Source organism: Aethalodelphis obliquidens, unplaced genomic scaffold (assembly GCF_003676395.1).
Source record: "Aethalodelphis obliquidens isolate GAN/ISIS:26980383/991018 unplaced genomic scaffold, ASM367639v1 scaffold13, whole genome shotgun sequence".
Classification (NCBI taxonomy): domain Eukaryota; kingdom Metazoa; phylum Chordata; class Mammalia; order Artiodactyla; family Delphinidae; genus Aethalodelphis; species Aethalodelphis obliquidens.
The window spans coordinates 22,218,500-22,238,584 of NW_020837957.1; the positions used below are offsets into that span (position 1 = coordinate 22,218,500).

Consider the following 20,085-nt stretch of genomic DNA (forward strand, 5'->3'; position numbering starts at 1 on the left):
AACATGGTATATCTATCCATCTATTTGAATCATCTTTAATTTCTTTCATCACTGTCTTATAATTTTCTGCATACAGGTCTTTTGTCCCCTTAGGTAGGTTTATTCCTAGATATTTTATTCTTTTTGTTGCAGTGGTAAATGTGAGTGCTTTCTTGATTTCACTTTCAGATTTTTCATCATTACGGTATAGGAATGCCAGAGATTTCTGTGCATTAATTTTATATCCTGCAACTTTACCAAATTCACTGATTAGCTCTAGTAGTTTTCTGGTTGCATCTTTAGGATTCTCTATGTAGAGTATCATGTCATTTGCAAACAGTGACAGTTTTACTTCTTCTTTTCCGATTTGGATTCCTTTTATTTCCTTTTCTTTTCTGATTGCTGTGGCTAAAACTTCCAAAACTATGTTGAATAAGAGTGGTGAGAGTGGGCAACTTTGTCTTGTTCCTGATCTTAGTGGAAATGCTTTCAGTTATTCACCATTGAGGACAATGTTGGCTGTGGGTTTGTCATATATGGCCTTTATTATGTTGAGGAAAGTTCCCTCTATGCCTACTTTCTGCAGGGTTTTTATCATAAGTGGGTGTTGAATTTTGTCAAAAGCTTTCTCTGCATCTATTGAAATGATCATATGGTTTTTCTCCTTCAATTTGTTAATATGGTGTATCACGTTGATTGATTTGCGTATATTGAAGAATCCTTGCATTCCTGGAATAAACCCCACTTGATCATGGTGTATGATCCTTTTAATGTGCTGTTGGATTCTGTTTGCTAGTATTTTGTTGAGGATTTTTGCATCTATGTTCAGCAGTGATATTGGCCTGTAGTTTTCTTTCTTTGTGACATCCTTGTCTGGTTTTGGTATCAGGGTGATGGTGGTCTCGTAGAATGAGTTTGGGAGTGTTCCTTCCTCTGCTATATTTTGGAAGAGTTTGAGAAGGATATGTGTTAGCTCTTCTCTAAATGTTTGATAGAATTCGCCTGTGAAGCCATATGGTCCTGGGCTTTTGTTTTTTGGAAGATTTTTAATCACAGTTTCAATTTCAGTGCTTGCGATTGGTCTGTTCATATTTTCTATTTCTTTCTGATTCAGTCTTGGCAGGTCGTGCATTTCTAAGAATTTGTCCATTTCTTCCAGGTTGTCCATTTTATTGGTATAGAGTTGCTTATAGTAATCTCTCATGATCTTTTGTATTTCTGCAGTGTCAGTTGTTACTTCTGCTTTTTCAGTTCTAATTCTGTTGATTTGAGTCTTCTCCCTTTTCTTCTTGATGAGTCTGGCTAATGGTTTATCAATTTTGTTTATCTTCTCAAAGAAGCAGCTTTTAGTTTTATTGATCTTTGCTATTGTTTCCTTCATTTCTTTTTCATTTATTTCTGATTTGATCTTTATGATTTCTTTCCTTCTGCTAACTTTGGGTTTTTTTTTTCTTCTTTCTCTAATTGCTTTAGGTTCAAGGTTAGATTGTTTATTCGAGTTGTTTCCTGTTTCTTAAGGTAGGATTGTATTGCTATAAACTTCCCTCTTAGAACTGCTTTTGCTGCTTCCAGTAGGTTTTGGGTCGTCGTGTCTCCATTGTCATTTGTTTCTAGGTGTTTTTTTTATTTCCTCTTTGATTTCTTCAGTGATCACTTCGTTATTAAGTAGTGTATTGTTTAGCCTCCATGTGTTTGTATTTTTTACAGATCTTCTCCTGTAATTGATATCTAGTCTCATGGCATTGTGGTCGGAAAAGATACTTGATACAATTTCAATTTTCTTAAATTTACCAAGGCTTGATTTGTGACCCAAGATATGATCTATCCTGGAGAATGTTCCATGAGCACTTGAGAAAAATGTGTATTCTGTTGTTTTGGGATGGAATGTCCTATAAATATCAATTACGTCCATCTCGTTTAATGTATCATTTAGAGCTTGTGTTTCCTTATTTATTTTCATTTTGGATGATCTGTCCATTGGTGAAAGTGGGGTGTTAAAGTCCCCTACTATGAAAGTGTTACTGTCAATTTCCCCTTTTATGGCTGTTAGTATTTGCCTTATGTATTGAGATGTTCCTATGTTGGGCGCATAAATATTTACAATTGTTATATCTTCTTCTTGGATCAATCCCTTGATCATTATGTAGTGGCCTTCTTTGTCTCTTGTAATAGTCTTTATTTTAAAGTCTATTTTGTCTGATATGAGAATTGCTACTGCAGCTTTCTTTTGGTTTCCATTTGCATGGAATATCTTTTCCCATCCCCTTACTTTCAGTCTGTATGTGTCTGTAGGTTTGAAATGGGTCTCGTGCAGACAGCATATATATGGGTCTTGTTTTTGTATCCATTCAACCAGTCTGTGTCTTTTGGTGGGAGCATTTAATCCATTTACATTTAAGGTAATTATCAATATGTATATTCCTATTACCATTTTCTTAATTGTTTTGGGTTTGTTATTGTAGGTCTTTTACTTCTCTTGTGTTTCCTGCCTAGAGAAGTTCCTTTAGCATTTGTTGTAAAGCTGGTTTGGTGGTGCTGAACTCTCTCAGCTTTTGCTTGTCTGTAATGGTTTTAATTTCTCCATCAAATCTGAATGAGATCCTTGCTGGGTAGAGTGATCTTGGTTGTAGGCTTCTCTCCTTCATCACTTTAAATATGTCCTGCCAGTCCCTTCTGGCTTGCAGAGTCTCTACTGAAAGATCAGCTGTTAACCTTATGGGGATTCCCTTGTGTGTTATTTGTTGTTTTTCCATTGCTGCTTTTAATATGTTTTCTTTGTATTTAATGTTTGACAGTTTGATTAATATGTGTCTTGGCGTGTTTCTCCTTGGATTTATCCTCTATGGGACTCTCTGTGATTCCTGGACTTGATTAACTATTTCCTTTCCCATATTAGGGAAGTTTTCAACTATAATCTCTTCAAATATTTTCTCAGTCCCTTTCTTTTTCTCTTGTTCTTCTGGAACCCCTATAATTCGAATGTTGGTGCATTTAATGTTGTCCCAGAGGTCTCTGAGACTGTCTTCCGTTCCTTTCCTTCTTTTTTCTTTATTCTGCTCTGCAGTAGTTATTTCCACTATTTTATCTTCCAGGTCACTTATCCGTTCTTCTCCCTCAGTTATTCTGCTATTGATCCATCTAGAGCATTTTTAATTTCATTTATTGTGTTGTTCTTTGTTGCTTGTCTTATCTTTAGTTCTTCTAGGTCCTTGTTAAATGTTTCTTGCATTTTGTCTATTCTGTTTCCAAGATTTTGGATCATCTTTACTATCATTATTCTGAATTCCTTTTCAGGTAGACTGCCTATTTCCTCTTCATTTGTTAGGTCTGGTGGGTGTTTATCTTGCTCCTTCATCTGCTGTGTGTTTTTCTGTCTTCTCCTTTTGCTTATCTTACTGTGTTTGGGGTCTCCTTTTTGCAGGCTGCAGGTTCATAGTTCCGGTTGTTTTTGGTTTCTGTCCCCAGTGGCCAAAGTTGGTTCAGTGGGTTGTGTAGGCTTCCTGATGGAGAGGACTAGTGCCTGTGTTCTGGTGGATGAGGCTGGATCTTGTCTTTCTGGTGGGCAGGTCCACATCTGGTGGTGTGTTTGGGGGTGTCTGTGGACTTATTATGACTTGAGGCAGCCTCTCTGCTAATGGGTGTGGTTGTGTTCCTGGCTTGCTAGTTGTTTGCCATATGGTATCCGGCACTGTAGCTTGCTGGACGTTGAGTGAAGCTCGGTGCTGCTGTTGAGATGGAGATCTCTGGGAGATTCTCGCCATTTGATATTATGTGGAGCTGGGAGGTCTCTTGTGGTCCAGTGTCCTGAAGTTGGTTCTCCCACCTCAGAGGCGCAGCACTGACTCCTGGCTGCAGCACCAAGAGCCTTTCATCCACACGGCCAAAGATCTGTGCCCCAGCTCATAGCGAACTTGAGGTGACTCGAGCCGTCTGGCTGCCCCGCTGTCCGTCCATCTGTCGCCTCTGCAGTCAGTCTGTCCGACCTCCCACTGGCAGGCTCGCAGCTCAGCTGATCAGCCTCCAAAGGTGCTGCCACTGCCAGTTTCCCCAGTGAGGGAGAAAGATGCGACTCTTTTTGAATTATTGGCCTAACAGCATTTCTGTCAAGTTTCCACATTTTGGCCCATTACATGTAGAGTCTGGCTTCTCTATATGGTCTTTTGTTATAGAGTTGCCCTCATAAATGTGATTTTGTGTGTGGGTGGGCAGTGTAATAATTATTATACAAACAGCAAGCCGTTCAGAAAAAAATTCTGAGATTTAATAATTATCTTTGCTGAAAATAGAAATATGTGAAGTTTTAACAGTTCCAGGCAAACAGGACCAAATTTGACTTTATGAAACCAGGAAGGCACTAAAAATTATATTCACAGCAAAATATTCATTCTTATAATTAGGTGCCCATGACGATTTCCAAAACATACCAGCCACAGCACAACAGGCAATAATAACAGATAGGTAAAATATATTATACAAAAAAATAAACACAATTAAAAACACATGAAGATAAACTTACTGGTTCTCCTGCAAATCCCCCGTCTCCTGTACTCCCAGGGGGTCCTTGTAAACCCTGAATAAACAAAGGCAAAACTTGAAGAAAAAGTGATGCTTGAAAATGTTTTAGTCAGTTTCCCTACCTCAGCTTTCCCTCAAGATCCTCCCATCTAATTTTTCTGTCTACCTCTATTTGTTTTTTCTTTTGTGGAAAAATATGCCTAACATAAAATTCACCACTTTAGCAATTTTTAAATGTATAGTATGTGTAAATTTACAGTACTGTGGCATTAAGTATATTCACATTGTTGTGCTAGCATCACCACCACCTATTTTCAGAACTTTTTATCTTCCCAAATTGAAACTCTGTACCCATTAAATAACCCCCTATCCCCTACCCTCTTTCCCTGGCAACACATGACTCTACTTTCTGTCTCTATGAATTTGACTACTTTAAGTACCTTATATAAGTGGAATCATACAATATTTGTTCTTCTGTGTCTGGCTTATTTCATGATGTCTTCAAGATTCATCCATTTGTAACATGTGTCAAGACTTCCTTCCTTTTCAAGGTTGAATAATATTCCCTTGTATGCATATACCACATTTTGTTTACCCATTCATCATCAATGAACACTTGGGGTTTTCTACCCTTTGGATATTGCGACTAATGCTCCTATAAACATTGGTGTGCAAGTATCTGTTTGTATCCCTGCTTTCCATTCTTTGGGGTATATATGAAGAAGTGGAGTTGATGGATTATATGTAATTCTATGTTTAACTGTTTGAGGAGCTAGGCATACTGTTTTCTATAGCAGCTCCACCATTTTACATTCCCACCAGCATAGCACAAGTATTCCCATTTCTCCACATCCTTGCCAACACTGGTTATTTTTTCTGTATATATAGGTGTGTGTGTGTGTTTAATAATAGTCATTCTGGATGGGAAGTGGTATCTCAATATAGTTTCAATTTGTATTTCCCTAATGACTAGTGATACTGAGCATATATTCATATATTTATTGGCCGTTTGTATATCTTCTTTAGAGGAATGCTTACTCAAGTCCTTTTGTTCATTTTTTCATTGTGTTGTTTATTATTTTACTGTTGAGTTGTAAGGGTTCTTTATATCTACATGTATTCTTTATATTTAATCTCCACTCCTATACAGTGACAAATATTTGTCATCCAGAATTATTTTAGATTCGGATTCTTTATACTTTTAATATCAATATAAAAAGTTTTTTTCAAAAATAATATACTTGTGATGTATTAATAAGTATGACTTATGCCCTTATAACCTGGGAAGGCACAAAGCTCTCAGAACCTAGATGACCAGAAATGATCAAATTGGACCTCTCCAATGTTCTTTATTTTCCTCCATTTTTACATCATGTCACCTATGGTACCATAAAATTTAGTCTTAGATATGGGGGTATATTCTAAAATTGTATGTAAAACTCTAAATTAAATTCCAGGTCCTCTTTGATCCTTCCATTTAAAGATTAACTGAGCATGTACTATGTGCCAGACACTGATGACTACTAATGATGTATAAAATACTGCCCTTGTTTATTCTACATTACTGACCTTGGAAAGTTTGGCAATTATACAGCAGATCACAATTACCATTTTATCTTAAAATTGAAATATAAAAAATATGATATTAAATTAGAAGTAAAGACGTTCAGATTTCTAGCAACAAAGAATCTTCTAAGTTATGATTATCAATGCTATGTTTAGTTACATATGATTGTCTGGTTAGAGAAAGGGAGATATGCAAAATCTCATGGACTCCTATTGGAGTAAGACCATGTTTAAATCATGAAAATCATCTGCTACTCATGTACTCCGGACTCCTAAATTAAGGGATCAATATAAGGGATCCCTCTGTGCCTGGTATACCAATTGAACATACAGCAAGAGTTCAGAACCTTAAATAATGTCTGCCCAGTTTGCTTTGTAAAGTGTGTTTGCACACAATACTAAGCTTAATATGTACTTGTAATACTGTTAATGGTGCATAAATGCTGTTAGGCAAAGCTATGAAATGACCTAAATGGATTCTAATTATTTTTATTGGAGATGAAGAAGAAAAGCAAAAGCTGGCACAAAATAAAAATTCCCTTTAAGGCTTTTCAGATGTTACTGAAATACATTATTTGTAGTACAACTCCTTGCTCTATGATGCATCTCAGCAATTATGGCAATGATGAAGAGGAGGATAACGACTATGGTGGTTGCTATTTATTGAGAGCCCGTGCTGAGCACATAATGAGCATCATTTGTTATAAGTATAAAAGGTATCTCATTTTAATGATAGGGAAACTGAGGCTCAGAGAGGTTAAATAATTTGTACAAAGCCAAAACAGCTGTAAGTGACAGAAACAGAATCTGACCTCGAATGTGTCTGACTCCAATGCCATGCTGTTCCACTACACTAAACTGTTTTTTACTGAATTCCATGAGAAATCAAGCATTCAATGTCTTTCCATTTTAAATAAACATGTTTCGAGCATCATCAAGACATTTTATGAGAATAAGCAAGGGAGTATATAAACGTTATTTCTATTGCCACACTTTCACTGTAGGATCATGAAAATGTGTGCATTCTGCTTCATTGTCTGAAGAACGGGAAAGAATAGAGTTAATACTGTATACTTTTTGTATTGTAAAGATTATGAAATAAATGCTTCTCAAGTATTCTGAGTTACTACAGAAAAAACTATATTTAAAGAAGAAATGCTAATTGTTTCCACTTCCAATATTGGCCAAGTTGCTCCTATCAAACCAATCTATATAGAGATAACTATAAACCCAAGATAAAATATTAAAAAGGAAAGATATGAAAGCACTGAAGAAAGACCAAAAATAGGCAGGAACTAGAGTAGTAGGGTCTACACTTGAAAGAAGGAATGACACTAGTTGAGTTTCTGATTTTTTTATATGGCTTTTAGCCAGATGAGAAGCCATACAAGATGATTAAGATAAGGTAGGATAGAAACCTTCAGTCTTATTGGCATGTAGGACCCTAGGGCAGAATTTGAAGTGACCATAGATGGTGAAAAGTGGTGAAAGAAAGAGCCAAAGAGGAGCCTCAGATTGCAAATATAAACTCTGCTTATAGCTCTTGCTGACATTTAAGGTTTGTATTGGTATGGTAGACTCCAAGTAGCTCAGACAAGGCTAAAAGAAATTAATAGAGATTTCAGCAGCCACCTACCACAGAGGAGAGAAAACTTGGAGTTTTACCAGTCAAGTTAACTGCCTGCCAAGTTAAAAACAAAACAGTACTCTTCAAAGAAATATAACAGACTTTAGAGTCACTAAAATGAATCAGTCAAAATGTTCAAGATACAATTCAAAATTATTAGACAGGGAAAATTTCCCATATTTATAAGAAAAGGAAATTAATGGAGACCAAACTCAAGATTACAAAGATGTTATTATGTATCACATGATTTTAAAGTAGTAAGTATAAATATGCTCAATAATGTAAATAAAAATGTACTCATGATGAATAAACAAATAGGAAATCCCAGAAGAGAAAGAGCATTTGTAAAAAGAAACAATGACAATTATAGAGCCGAAAATTAAATACCCAAATAAAACTTAAAAATACAATATCATAAATAAAATTTTATTGAAAGGCTTAACAAGTTAGAGAAGATAGATTCCGGTTTCCCAATTGGAAAAAAAACAAACAAACAGGAAAAAGAAAGATTGAAATAGGAATGAACAGGGCCCCAGGGATCTAAGGTAATCAAAATGACTAACATATATTTAATTAGAATACAAGAAGGAAAGGAGAGAGAAAATGGTGTAGAAAAAAATATCCTAAAAAAAAAGTTGAAAAATTTCCAAATTTAGTGAAGGCAAATTTACACATGCAAGAAACTCAGCAAACATTAAGCTGGATAAATGTGAAGAAAATCCATCTGGACACATCACAGTCAAACTACTGAAAGACAAAGATAAAGAGAGAATCTTGAAAGCAGCCAGAGAAAAATGATATATTATATGCAGGGGAATAATGATAAAGATAAGTGTGAACTTCTCATCAGAAATAATGCAGGCCAAAAATAAATGGCATGTCATCTTTACAACGCTGAATGGAAACAAACAAACAAAAAACCCTGTTGACCCAGAATTCTATAACCAGTGAAAATATCCTTCAAGAATAAAGGTGAAATAAAGAAAAATGAAGAGAATTCATCACTAGAAGAACCTGACTATAAGAAATCTAAAGGAAGTTCTGTAGGCTGCAGGGGAGTATACCACTTAGAAATGTGCATCTGTAGAAAGGAATGAAGAGCACCAGAAATAGTAAGTGCATGGATAATTTTAAAAACCACTACTTTCCTCCTAAATATCTCTAATTTATGTTTCATTTATATTAAAGTAGAATTTTAACTTTGCAATATGGGGTTTATAACTTATATAGATATAAAACAAATAGAGCATATAAGACAGGATGCTGGTAAACAGCCCTCTATGGCTGCAAGTTTCTTACAATTATGTTAAGTATTACTGTATTAACTCTAAGTAGACAGAGGAAAGTTACAATGTGATCCCTAAACCACGGGTTGGCAAACTACAGTCTGAGGGCCAAATTTGGACCATCACCTGATTTTGTAAATAGTTTTTTTTGAATAGTCATGCTCATTGCTTTATATATCATCTATGGTTACTTTCACACTATGAGGACACTAGAGCTGAGTAGTTGTGACAGAGACCATACGGCCCACAAAGCCTGAAATATTTTGTGGCACTCTACAGAGAAAGTTTGCTGACTCACGACCTAGAATAACCACTTAAAAGTAATAATGAGAAGTAGAGCTAAAAAGTGAATAGTTAAATTAGAGTGGAGTTCTCAAAATCATTCAGTGCCTAAAGAAGGCACTGCACACCACCACTGATGCCACGACAGAGGAGAAACAGCCATAAAAATGGTAGACCTAAATCCAACCACATCAATAACTACATTAAGTGGAAATGGAGCAAACACTAATTAAAAGGCAGAGGTTTTTGGAATGAATAAAAAGGCAAGGTCTATCTTTAAGACATTCACTTTAAACATCAAGGCACAGATGGTGTGAAAATAAATGAATGAAAAAGATATGCCATGCAAACAGCTAGAGAAACTTACATATCAAATAAAGTAGATTTCAAAACAAACAGTATTATCAGGGATAAAAAGTATTACCAGAGATATAGAGGAACATTTTGTAATGATAAAAGGCTCAGTTGATTGGGAAGACATAGTAATCATAATGTGAATACTCTAAAAATAGTTTCAAAATACATAAAGCAGACTCTGACAGAATTAAAGAGAGGCACAGACAAATGCCAAATCATAGTTGGAGAATTTAATACCCTTAACTCATCAACTGAAAGAATACCTAGATAAAAATCAGTAATGTATGAGCTGTTATAGTTTTTATAAGATTTAGAAAACTAAAAAGTTACTCAGGCTTTATCACCTTAATAACACAATGAATCATATCCTTTCTTCTTGATTCGCCCTTTGAGTCAGATATACGTGTGGATGGAAGGCAAGTATAGGAAACAATGTTGGCCCATAGACAAATATACTTCTCCTGTTTATCTGGACTAGCAGAGTACTATATGTGTTACCAATTTCCTTGTAATACCTAGCTTTAGAATTATGACAATTTAGAGATGTATCTTTATTTTACAGATGAAGAAAATATGATCCAGACAGCTAACCAATCTAACCAAGACTATACAGCTATTAGGAGTGTGCACTAGAACAAAGGTCAATCTGATCTCCAGTGTATCTTTCTATTATACAGCACTACCTGCTTGTTGACAGTGCATAAATAATGAGAGATGCTGAGATTACCGTGCAGGATCAAATAAATCTTTGGGGCATCTGGATTTTTTGGATTAATTGATCCAAGCTTCCCTCAGATCTCAAAATTCTCTTTCAGTTCGATCAAGACCGAGGAGATAATGTAGATATAAAGTTAAGTAAACCTCAACAACTAGTATTAACCCATGATCAACTGTCCCTCACTAAGGTAACTTTACTCTTCCGGTAGTCTATGAAACTTGTTTGCCATAAGCTACCGTTACAAAATGGTTCTAGTAACTTTTATTTGATTGAGAAAATCAAATATCAAATTTTACATTTATCCATGCATATCTGATAGGCTGAAAATGAAGGTAAAACTCTAAGGAGTGTCAACAATGTACAAAATGAGTAAGTAATTTTATTTCTCTTGGCCTCAGTTTTCTAAAGTAAGAGGAATGGACCTGATAAATTCCAAATTTCTCCACTCAACTATAACATATTGGTTTTGTATACAGTGTAGCAAAGTGGAAAGAATCTCCAGAAACACCATTTACACTGATATAATAGAAACTTAGATGATGAATATTAATACTCAAGGAATGTTCTTTGGCGATGACGTCAATTAATAATATAATGTCACACACAAGTTCTTTCCCTGGATACAGTCATTTTTCTCTTTTAAGTCTCTGCTACTTTAGGTTTGACCGTTGGTAAATATAATGCTATTATGGGAAACAACCGGCAGGGGGCAGCAGATTTCATAGAGGAACAAGTAAATGCAGTGACATTAGTGATAATTACTACAGCAGCTAAAACATTTTTGTCCTCTCCTTTTCTGACTCTTCGGTTGCAGTATATTTAAATTATGATCTAATTTAATAACTTTAAATTATACATACATATATGACAAATCAAAATGTCATTAAAAATTATGATTACAAATGGAATTAAAAACCCATACATTTAAGCTCATGTGCTCAAAATTATATATATATATGTGTAATATATATGTGTGTGTGTATATATTTCTTTCTTAAAAAATACACTCTACTCCCCCTCAGTTAGTGATGATAACCACAGAACTTGTGTTCCAGAGAAGAAATTATATAATTCTGAGATTTCTGATGGTAGGAAAATATTTAGCATTATATAGTATTAAAAACTCTTAGAGCAGTGCCATGGGAAAACATGATGACACACATAGCTCCACACTCCAAGGGTGCAAACAACACTCAAGGTGAGTTAAAATGAAACTAGGCAAGAAGCCTCAAAGAAGTTTCTTGTTAGCTTTATTAATATTCTGTCATATTTACATGACATCATACCACTTTATCCTGAAATGGATTTTACAGAAAAACTATGATAGCAGAGGTGAAGTAAAAGTATCAGTTATCACCACCGGTTTATAGATAGGTACAAAAAAGGCCCAGATTGAGTAAGCAATTTGCCTCAATAAAAGACTGACCCAAGGACTGAAGGAGGAAAAGAACTTGTATTCTCTTAGTCTAAAATACTGATTACTAAATAAGAGTTGTGTCAGAGAATAAAGTGGATAAAATTTGCTTATAGCTTGGCAATTTTTAATTACTTACTTGTTTCCCTTGAACTCCTCTCTCTCCAGGGTTTCCAGTCTTACCCTACATAAGAAAGAAAATGCCTGGGTCAAGCAATCCCCTCCCCAAATATGAATCACACACCAAGAAAAATGGAAGATATTATATGTTCATCTTTAATGTGAAATATTTTACTACTTACAATAAGACCATAAGGCCCTCTTTTTCCTTGATCTCCTTTTTCACCCTAACAAGAATCAATACCAGGTGAGTTAATCAGAACGTGAATTATGGTCTTATACATACTAACATACACTCACATACCAAAAAATAAGACATCAAATACATAGTTCAATAATAAAAAGAATACATTTCCGTGTGTGTAGTAAAAACTTTATGTATGTTTCATACTTAAACTAAGAAAAAAATTAGAACCATACTTTTATAAGGAAATACATCATTGTTTAGACAGGTAGGACATGTGGGCTCAAAAATATTTCACTGTGTATGAAATGAGAAAATAAGTGATTACCTTGGCACCTTGTATACCTTGTTCTCCTAAGAGACCATCTGGTCCTCTTGGTCCCTAGAGATGGAAAAAATATCTTGTTGTTAATTTTAAATGTTTCTTTTTTACTGTTATGCATCCTTACAAATGGAGACACTGGACTCTTTTTTAGTTGAAAAACTCCTTTTGCTTGTTTCTGTGCCATGGACACAGTAAAGACTACAGCTGAGTATATGGATGGACCCATTGGCATGGGAGAATCAGGCCAGTGTTTTCAAGATTTAATGCCAAATAGTAAATCAGATGACCACAAAAACAGCTGATTCAGTTGTTGAGGTAGCTATAGCATAGGTTTGTTACTTGAGTATTTTGTTTATCTTATCCTTTACTCTGCAGAAATCCAGGATTTATTCTAAAAATAACTCTAAATTGACTTTAAAGTGGCTGGTTTGTTTGTCCAAACAGTCTTCCTAAGTTTTATATTTTTGAAATGGAACTCTTCTCATCACTTTATTAGAAAAAGAATGCTGACTGCACTGTTCCCCGCTATGCACCTGCTTGACAGCTGAAAGATGGCAAGGGGCACAGAAAAGGAATAGAAAATGTTGCTGGGAATGTTCATGTAAATTTAAAACTTCTCAGCTATGTTGCTATCAATATTAATTCAGTAATTAGTTATGAAGAAGCATTAGTTGCAAAAGTCATTCTCTAATGAAAGAGGACAGTATATGTTCCTTGCCTAATTATAACTGTCCTTGGAAGATCTTAAAGTCCTTTGCAAGGGAATTAATTTAATTCTACAACCATTAACTGAACATATACTGTGAAAAAGGCACTGTATTAAGTGTTATGGGAATCCACATTATGAGATAAGGTAAATTATATAAATAACTATAAAACAGGCAGAGATACTGTGTGTTAAGGGCTAAAGGGATCAAAGGAGGGAGAGAGCTTTCACACGTTTGTAAAGGGAATGAAGATATTATTTTGACAGTCAGAAATCATGCTCTAAAAGAAATTCTAGATGGAGGCATAGTATGAGAAAAGGGTAAAGAAGCACGAAAAAAGATACTTAAGAATGAAAAAACTAGTTTGTTTAGCTGAGCTGGTGATTAGATGGAGTATTTTTTTAGTATTTCTATACAAATAAATAATTGTGAAAAGACTGGGATTTAAAACGTGAAGGACTTGAGTTTATATTTGAATCAATAAGCAATGAGGAAGTGCTGAAGATTTCTATACAAAACAGTGATACAAATCTCCCAATACAACATGCTGATTTGAAGAAGTCCCGTAGGCTTCAATATCTTCTATTGTATCCCATCTGAGGCCAGCTTAGTTTAGCTTTATACTATTAAAAAGCCGCTTACTTCCGGGAAGATCCCACATGCCGCGGAGCAACTAAGCCTGTGCACAAAAACTACTCAGCCTGTGCTCTAGAGCCCGCAAACCACAGCTACTGAGCCCGCAAGCCACAACTACTAAAGCCTGCGCACCTAGAGCCCGTGCTCCGCGACAAGAGAAGCCACCGCAATGAGAAGTCCACGCACTGCAACGAAGAGTAGCCCGTTCCGTGCAACTAGAGAAAGCCCACGTGCAGCAGTGAAGACCCAATGAAGCCAAAAATAAATAAATTTGAATAAATAAATTTAAAAAAAAGAAATGAAGGAGAAGGTATCACTACAGACCGCTGAGACATTAAAGGGAAAATAAGGGACTACTATTGATAGAAACAACTCTTCATACATAAATTCTACACCTTTGGGGTAAACTGATCCATTCTTCAAAAGCAAGAACTCAAAACCGGTCAAGGACAAAGAGATTATTTGCATAACTTTGTATCTATTAAAGAAATTGATTTTGTAAATAAAAACCTTCTGAAATAAAAATCTCCAGACCCCCCCCCCCAAAAAAAAGAAAAAAAACCCCTGCTTACTGTAAACAGGACTCTCTTCCTGGGTGCCCTTAGGGTAAGTGCATACCCTGATCCTCTTGGACACATCCACAGGATTGGAAAGTCACACTCCATGAGGATCTATAGCTCCACTGGGCATACTAAAGCTAAAGCCATAGCTCTAGCCTTACAATTTCTGTCTATATTTAAGGTACTCCATGATCTGTCCCCAGTTTACTTTTTGATCCTATTTTCCCATAAAAGACTGCAAAACTAAGTGAAAGTATTAATGTACAGGACCTTGAATGTCAAATTGAGGAGTATGGACTTAATAGATAAGTGACTTTCAAAGTGTGTTGTTGTTCATTCAACAAACATTTACTGAGTGCCAACTATAAGGCCAGGTATTGTTTTAGCCCCAGAGGATACAGTAGGGAGAAGAGACGAATCCCTGAATTTATAAACAAGCAAATAGATATATAAAATTAAAATATAAAATGACTATAGGTAGTCAAGTGTAATGAAGAAAAATAAAGGAGGTTAAGGGACTAGAAGGAGTCCAAGGTGGGGGGCCCCACTTTAGATCAGGGTCTGAGAAGGCTCTCTAAAGTGACATGTGGGTAGATCTGAAGGAGCTGAGACTGCAGGCTATGCAAATAACTTGGGGAAGATCATTCTGGCAGGAGAAATAGCAACTGCAAAGGTCCTGAGGTGGGGGCTTCCTTGGAATGTTTGACAATTAAGTAACTGAAGATGGAAAAAAAGAACAATGTTTAAAGGATGACTCTGAAGTTTTAAGTGCAAAGATCCCTCAGGACCTTGCTCCAATAATCACCTTCATCTTATCAGTAACCTGTATTGATTCTCTTTCTCCAGCACCTTCTATGCTTATTTTCTTTTTTCTGCCCTGTAAGAAAACACTTTCCAAATTTTTTTGGAGTAATAACAGAACGTGGCTGAGAAAATATGAAAAGGAATCAGTGGTTAGCATTCTAAAATACCACAGAAAACAAGTAAGATCTAGAAATGTATCCACTGGTAACTAGGCACTTAACTCCTTTGCAACATGAAAGTTCTTTCTTGGATATTTTGTTAGTAAGTAACCAGTGGAATTATGACAGCATTAATATAAAAACAAATTGGAAGTGTAAGTTTGTTTAGGGTAGAAAGGGGGGAGAGTGGGGAGAAGATAACAATTTTGACTCTAGACAGCCAACCACAATGGTAAATCCTCTAAGGCTAATGCTAGAGTTAGAAGTCATTCTGTCTAGGTTTAAAAGTTAGCAGCCATAAGGATAAAGCTTCAAAAGGCCCCCAAACATAGAGTAATAAGTTAAAAAGAATTTTAAAAAATTGTTTGGTCCAAAAATGATTGAAAAAAGTCTCATTTCTTAGATAAAAATAAGATTAAGTGGTTGCCTAGATATATATGCAGAAAAGGCTGCACTGAGCTCAGGAAGAAAGTCTCATAATTAACTGCCAGTTTCTGCCTCAGCACATAGATCACCCACTGTCAAGGCTGAACTAGTCTAAACCCTGCTTTGTAAGATGAAGCAACTGAAGCCTGCAGATAGCAATATAAGTGAGTCACCTGATTCACATAATGTCTAAATGTCTAAAGACTTTGAATAACTATGCTTTATTAAGTTTATAATATTTTTTCAAGTGTTAAAAAGTAAATAGATGTAATCCTGTTATCAAGTGAATTCAGGCTGAAATAGAGGACATGAAGTTTAGAAGAAGTTTACAAAATGAATATTAAACACGAGTAAAATGCTGATTGGTATTATAGGTGAAAGGAACTCCCTCCAAAATTAAGGAATACTTTAGTGATAATCACTCATTTTTTAATGTTTTCCATTAAAAAATATTTTTACTTAAAAGTACCTTCACATTTATTATTTCATTTACTAAACCAGGACTAGACAGGGAAAAACGAAAGAGAAGTTTCTGCTCCCACTGTGATGACTAAGGTAACCACATTAAGTTAAAAAAAAAGTCTAAGTACAACAATTATATTTAATTAAAGGCTATAAAGCCTGAGGTTGCTAGTTAAAGAGGTTAAGGCTGGCAGAACTCTAGGAAAGTTTGGTTTTCTCTATGCTTCAGTTAAGGGTTGGTTAATTAGCTAAAAGCTTAGCTTTATCAATATCTGCAAGTTTCACTTTGATATTGGTTGTAGAAGTTATCCCTGGAGTTATTCTTTGACTCCTGAGACATAACAAGCTTCAGGACAAGCTATAAGAAAATTATACAAGCAATATTATAATAGGTACCTAATTGGGTATAAAGTTATTTTTTCTAATACCTGCCTTAAAATCTCTACCTATAAAGCTCTTGAAGAATGTATTCTGGTTAAGTTTAAAAAAAAATCTAATCTTTTCTTTATCCTCTTTTGGAAAAGTTAAAGTTGGCTACAGGTAACTCTCTCATCAAACAACCTCAAACTACATGAATATTTTCAGCCAATCCTGTTATTTTTTTCAGTTATATAAGGGGCAGGATTACACAACCTTCATAAAACTAGTTAGAAAAATTTTCATAATACTAAGTTGCTTAGGTTATTTCCTGAGATGGCAGGTATTGCTGCTTGTCTGAGCTTTTGCTATTCTCTGTCAATATTGTATGATACTTTAAAAGCCACTGGACTGTAAGTCATTAAACCGTAAAATCCATGTGGTTTAGATCTAAGCAAAAGTTAACCTTGAATCCTCCATGATAGTAAGAGAGTGTTTGACAGACGGTATTATATCAGTAAATGTTAGATAGATGAATGGCAGATGGATGGATAGGAGAGAAGCAGAAGGACAGGCAGACTCCTTGGGTTGTGGTCCTACCATTCATGATGTTTGCATGTTCACCTATGATAATAGTACAAACCACAGGCAGAACAGCAAGGGTACACAAGCACTAGTTTCATAATGAGAGTTCTTTGTGTGGCCTCCTAGTGCAAATGTGCCTAGCTTCTCCTCCAATGTACTGTGACACAGTTGTGTGTCATAAAGTGTTACAGGTGTGCTGGAAATACTGACTCCCTCAGCCTTTGGGGTAGCAAGGAAGGGCTGGGGCACAGGAATTCCCAGCCAGATACTTTTTTCATTTATCCCTGTGGGCTGGACATATATTCTCATTTTTTGTGAGTGAAAAATATTTTAAAGGATATTTATTATGATCACATCTATAGTGGAGAATAGATTGGAGAATGGATTGATGGGAGAAGAAGATATTAGGTGATAATTAGAATGGAACTTCATAATACTATATTCTTTCCCAAATATTCTGGTCTTTAGTTCTTTTTGATATTCCCAATGTTCACTGATTATTTGAAATATTCTCCTATAAAGGAAGCACTTTTGCATTAAACAAAGCCCTTATTTCTAAACAAAAAGACCTTGTTTAGAAAATACTGGTGAACTTTAAATAATTATGAGAAGCCATTTGGGAACAAATCAGTAAAACGTATTTGGAGGATGAGAGGAAAATAGACACCTGAAGAGGTGAGAATTGAAAACAAAGTGTCAAAACAGCAAAGAGTAATAATTTGCCCAAGGATCACAGGGAGGTTAGAAAACTGCAGAGAATATGAACTTTCCATATGACTTATCAGACAGTACAAGTGGTTCAGAAACATATCTTGCTTAGGTACATGGCTTATGCCTGGATAATCAATAAGACCTCAATTACTTAGCTAACCAAAGTAAGTATTTCTGTTTTTTTAAATCTTTCACAAAACTGGTTGAACTTTCCCACTATGAGTAATACAAAGTTGAATAAACACATTTGACCTAACCAAGTACTGAATGCTGGCAGGGTACAGACCACTAAAATGACAGAGTAGAGATCATCTTCCATGAGTTTTTATTTTATTATTTTAAATCTCATTTGGGCTAAAATAGATGTGGCCATCAGAATTATTTGTAGACTGTAAATCCATAAGCCAGAAAGGAAAACTGTTTTTCAGAAAAGAAGTGACAGTACAGAAAAATTTGCTCTCTTTCTTTAATCTTCACCTAAAACACAGCACATGAAATTAAAGTCGTTATTTATTTATTTTGCCTATTTTCTCTTCTTTTCTTTTCTTTCTTTTGGCCATGCTGCACAGCTTGCAGGATCTTAGTTCCCTGACCAGGGATTGAACCTGGGCCACGGCAGTGATAGCACCAAATCCTAACCACTGGACTGCCAGTGAATTCCTAAAGTTGTTATTTTAAACTGAGTCTTTTTCTCCCATTTGCCAACTGGAAAATGGCAGTTTAAAAAAAAAAAAAAACTTTGTTATTTGGAGGCCATGCTTTTAGAATTTTGTAATATTTTCTTCACTAGCTGTAAAAGTCAAGGGAAAGCCAAGGGAGAAAACAGAGTTCTTAAAGCCCACATATTCAAATTAATCAAGGAAAAATACTCAAAAATTCAATAGGGGTATTGAATAAGCATATGGTTTGGAATCAGACACACTAAGGTTTGAATCCTGGTTGTGCCACAGACCTGCGTGTCTACAGTTCATATACTTAAACTCTCTGAGCCCCGTTTTCTTCAACTGTGATATCTGAGATAAATGCCTCTCCTTCCTAGAGTGGTTTTGAGTATTAGGTTAGATGGCATATGTAAAAGTGCCTGGCACGTGACAGGCATGCAATAAATGGTGGTTCTTATTTCTTTAAAGAAAAAAAAAAAGGATTTAATGTTTAAAAGACTTAAAGAGTGAAAGGTTTTAATTTAATTCTTATGCATAATTATTAGACAATGATGACATATTACCTCTTATTTACAGTGAATAAACTCTTAGTCATCCTGTGTATTCTTATTCTACTTCTTATCACTCTTATTCTGTCATGCTGTTACTATCCCTTGCTATAGAAGTCTCTTGTGAGTAGAAGAATAATTTAAACATCTTTGTGTTCACAATTCCCCCAAAGAATGAAACTGCAAGTTGGGAATAAGAAAGAATTCTTTGTCAATAAGTGAAATTTCTAAAACACAAAATGGAAAAGTATGGTTTTATAAATACAAATGATTATGAATTACATTTAAATTAATGTAGGTAGGTCATCTAATATAATGAACACAAGAAAAAACCCAACAACCTCTAAGCATAATCTAGAAGATATAGAGCTATTTTTGCTGAACGCATCACTATTTATGACACCATTTTTTAAAAGGTTAATGCACTTCCTTGATTAGATAACTTACTCTTCGTCCTTTAGGACCTGGACTCCCAGGGGGTCCTCTTGCTCCCACAGGACCCTACATGTTGAAAATTTTAAAATCAGTTATAGAATTAATAGGAATGTTACGAGAACAGTAGTTACAACCTTTCTTATGATATGTAATTCTCCTTGGGAATTCTTAAAATAAAATTGATTAGTCTCCTTTAAAAATATGCTTTAATTATTAAACAAATACCATACTACCCTCCCCCAATATTCTGCTTCTGACATAGTCTACTATTTGGAGAAATTTAATTTCTAAGTGTTTACACCCTGAAAAAAAATGGGAAGTATTTAATATTCACTGACCACATAGTTTTTAGGATGAGCACATATGGTGGTGGGAGACACAACAATAAGGGAGACACCCACTTAGCCAGTCTGACCAGTCTAATATGCCTGGTCCATCAAAGAAGCAATGGCTACTTTTGCAAGATTTCTTTCTCATTACTCTAGATACTTATGATAATCCCATCACACAAAAATAGGATTTTTTCTGTTACCATGAAAAATGCCACAAAATTTTCCAAATTTACATGCCATAAAAAATTAGCCCTAAAAGAAGATTAAGTTGTTATTTGTTACTAAGTCAAGTACAATGAATTATTTTTATACCCAATGGTCTCCAGTGT

The 20,085-nt window shown here is 35.2% G+C and overlaps 1 protein-coding gene across 1 annotated transcript in view; it reads right to left on the minus strand.

Annotated features, from left to right (window-relative positions):
- COL24A1 (collagen type XXIV alpha 1 chain) overlaps positions 1 to 20,085 on the minus strand; it is a 396,587-nt gene that overhangs the window by 133,909 nt on the left and 242,593 nt on the right. The window contains exons 28-32 of the mRNA XM_027114231.1: positions 19,437 to 19,490; positions 12,377 to 12,430; positions 12,047 to 12,091; positions 11,884 to 11,928; positions 4,496 to 4,549 (exon numbers count right to left, since the gene is read on the minus strand). Of these exons, the coding sequence (XP_026970032.1) occupies positions 4,496 to 4,549; positions 11,884 to 11,928; positions 12,047 to 12,091; positions 12,377 to 12,430; positions 19,437 to 19,490 (252 nt within the window). The remainder of the gene's footprint in view (positions 1 to 4,495; positions 4,550 to 11,883; positions 11,929 to 12,046; positions 12,092 to 12,376; positions 12,431 to 19,436; positions 19,491 to 20,085) is intronic.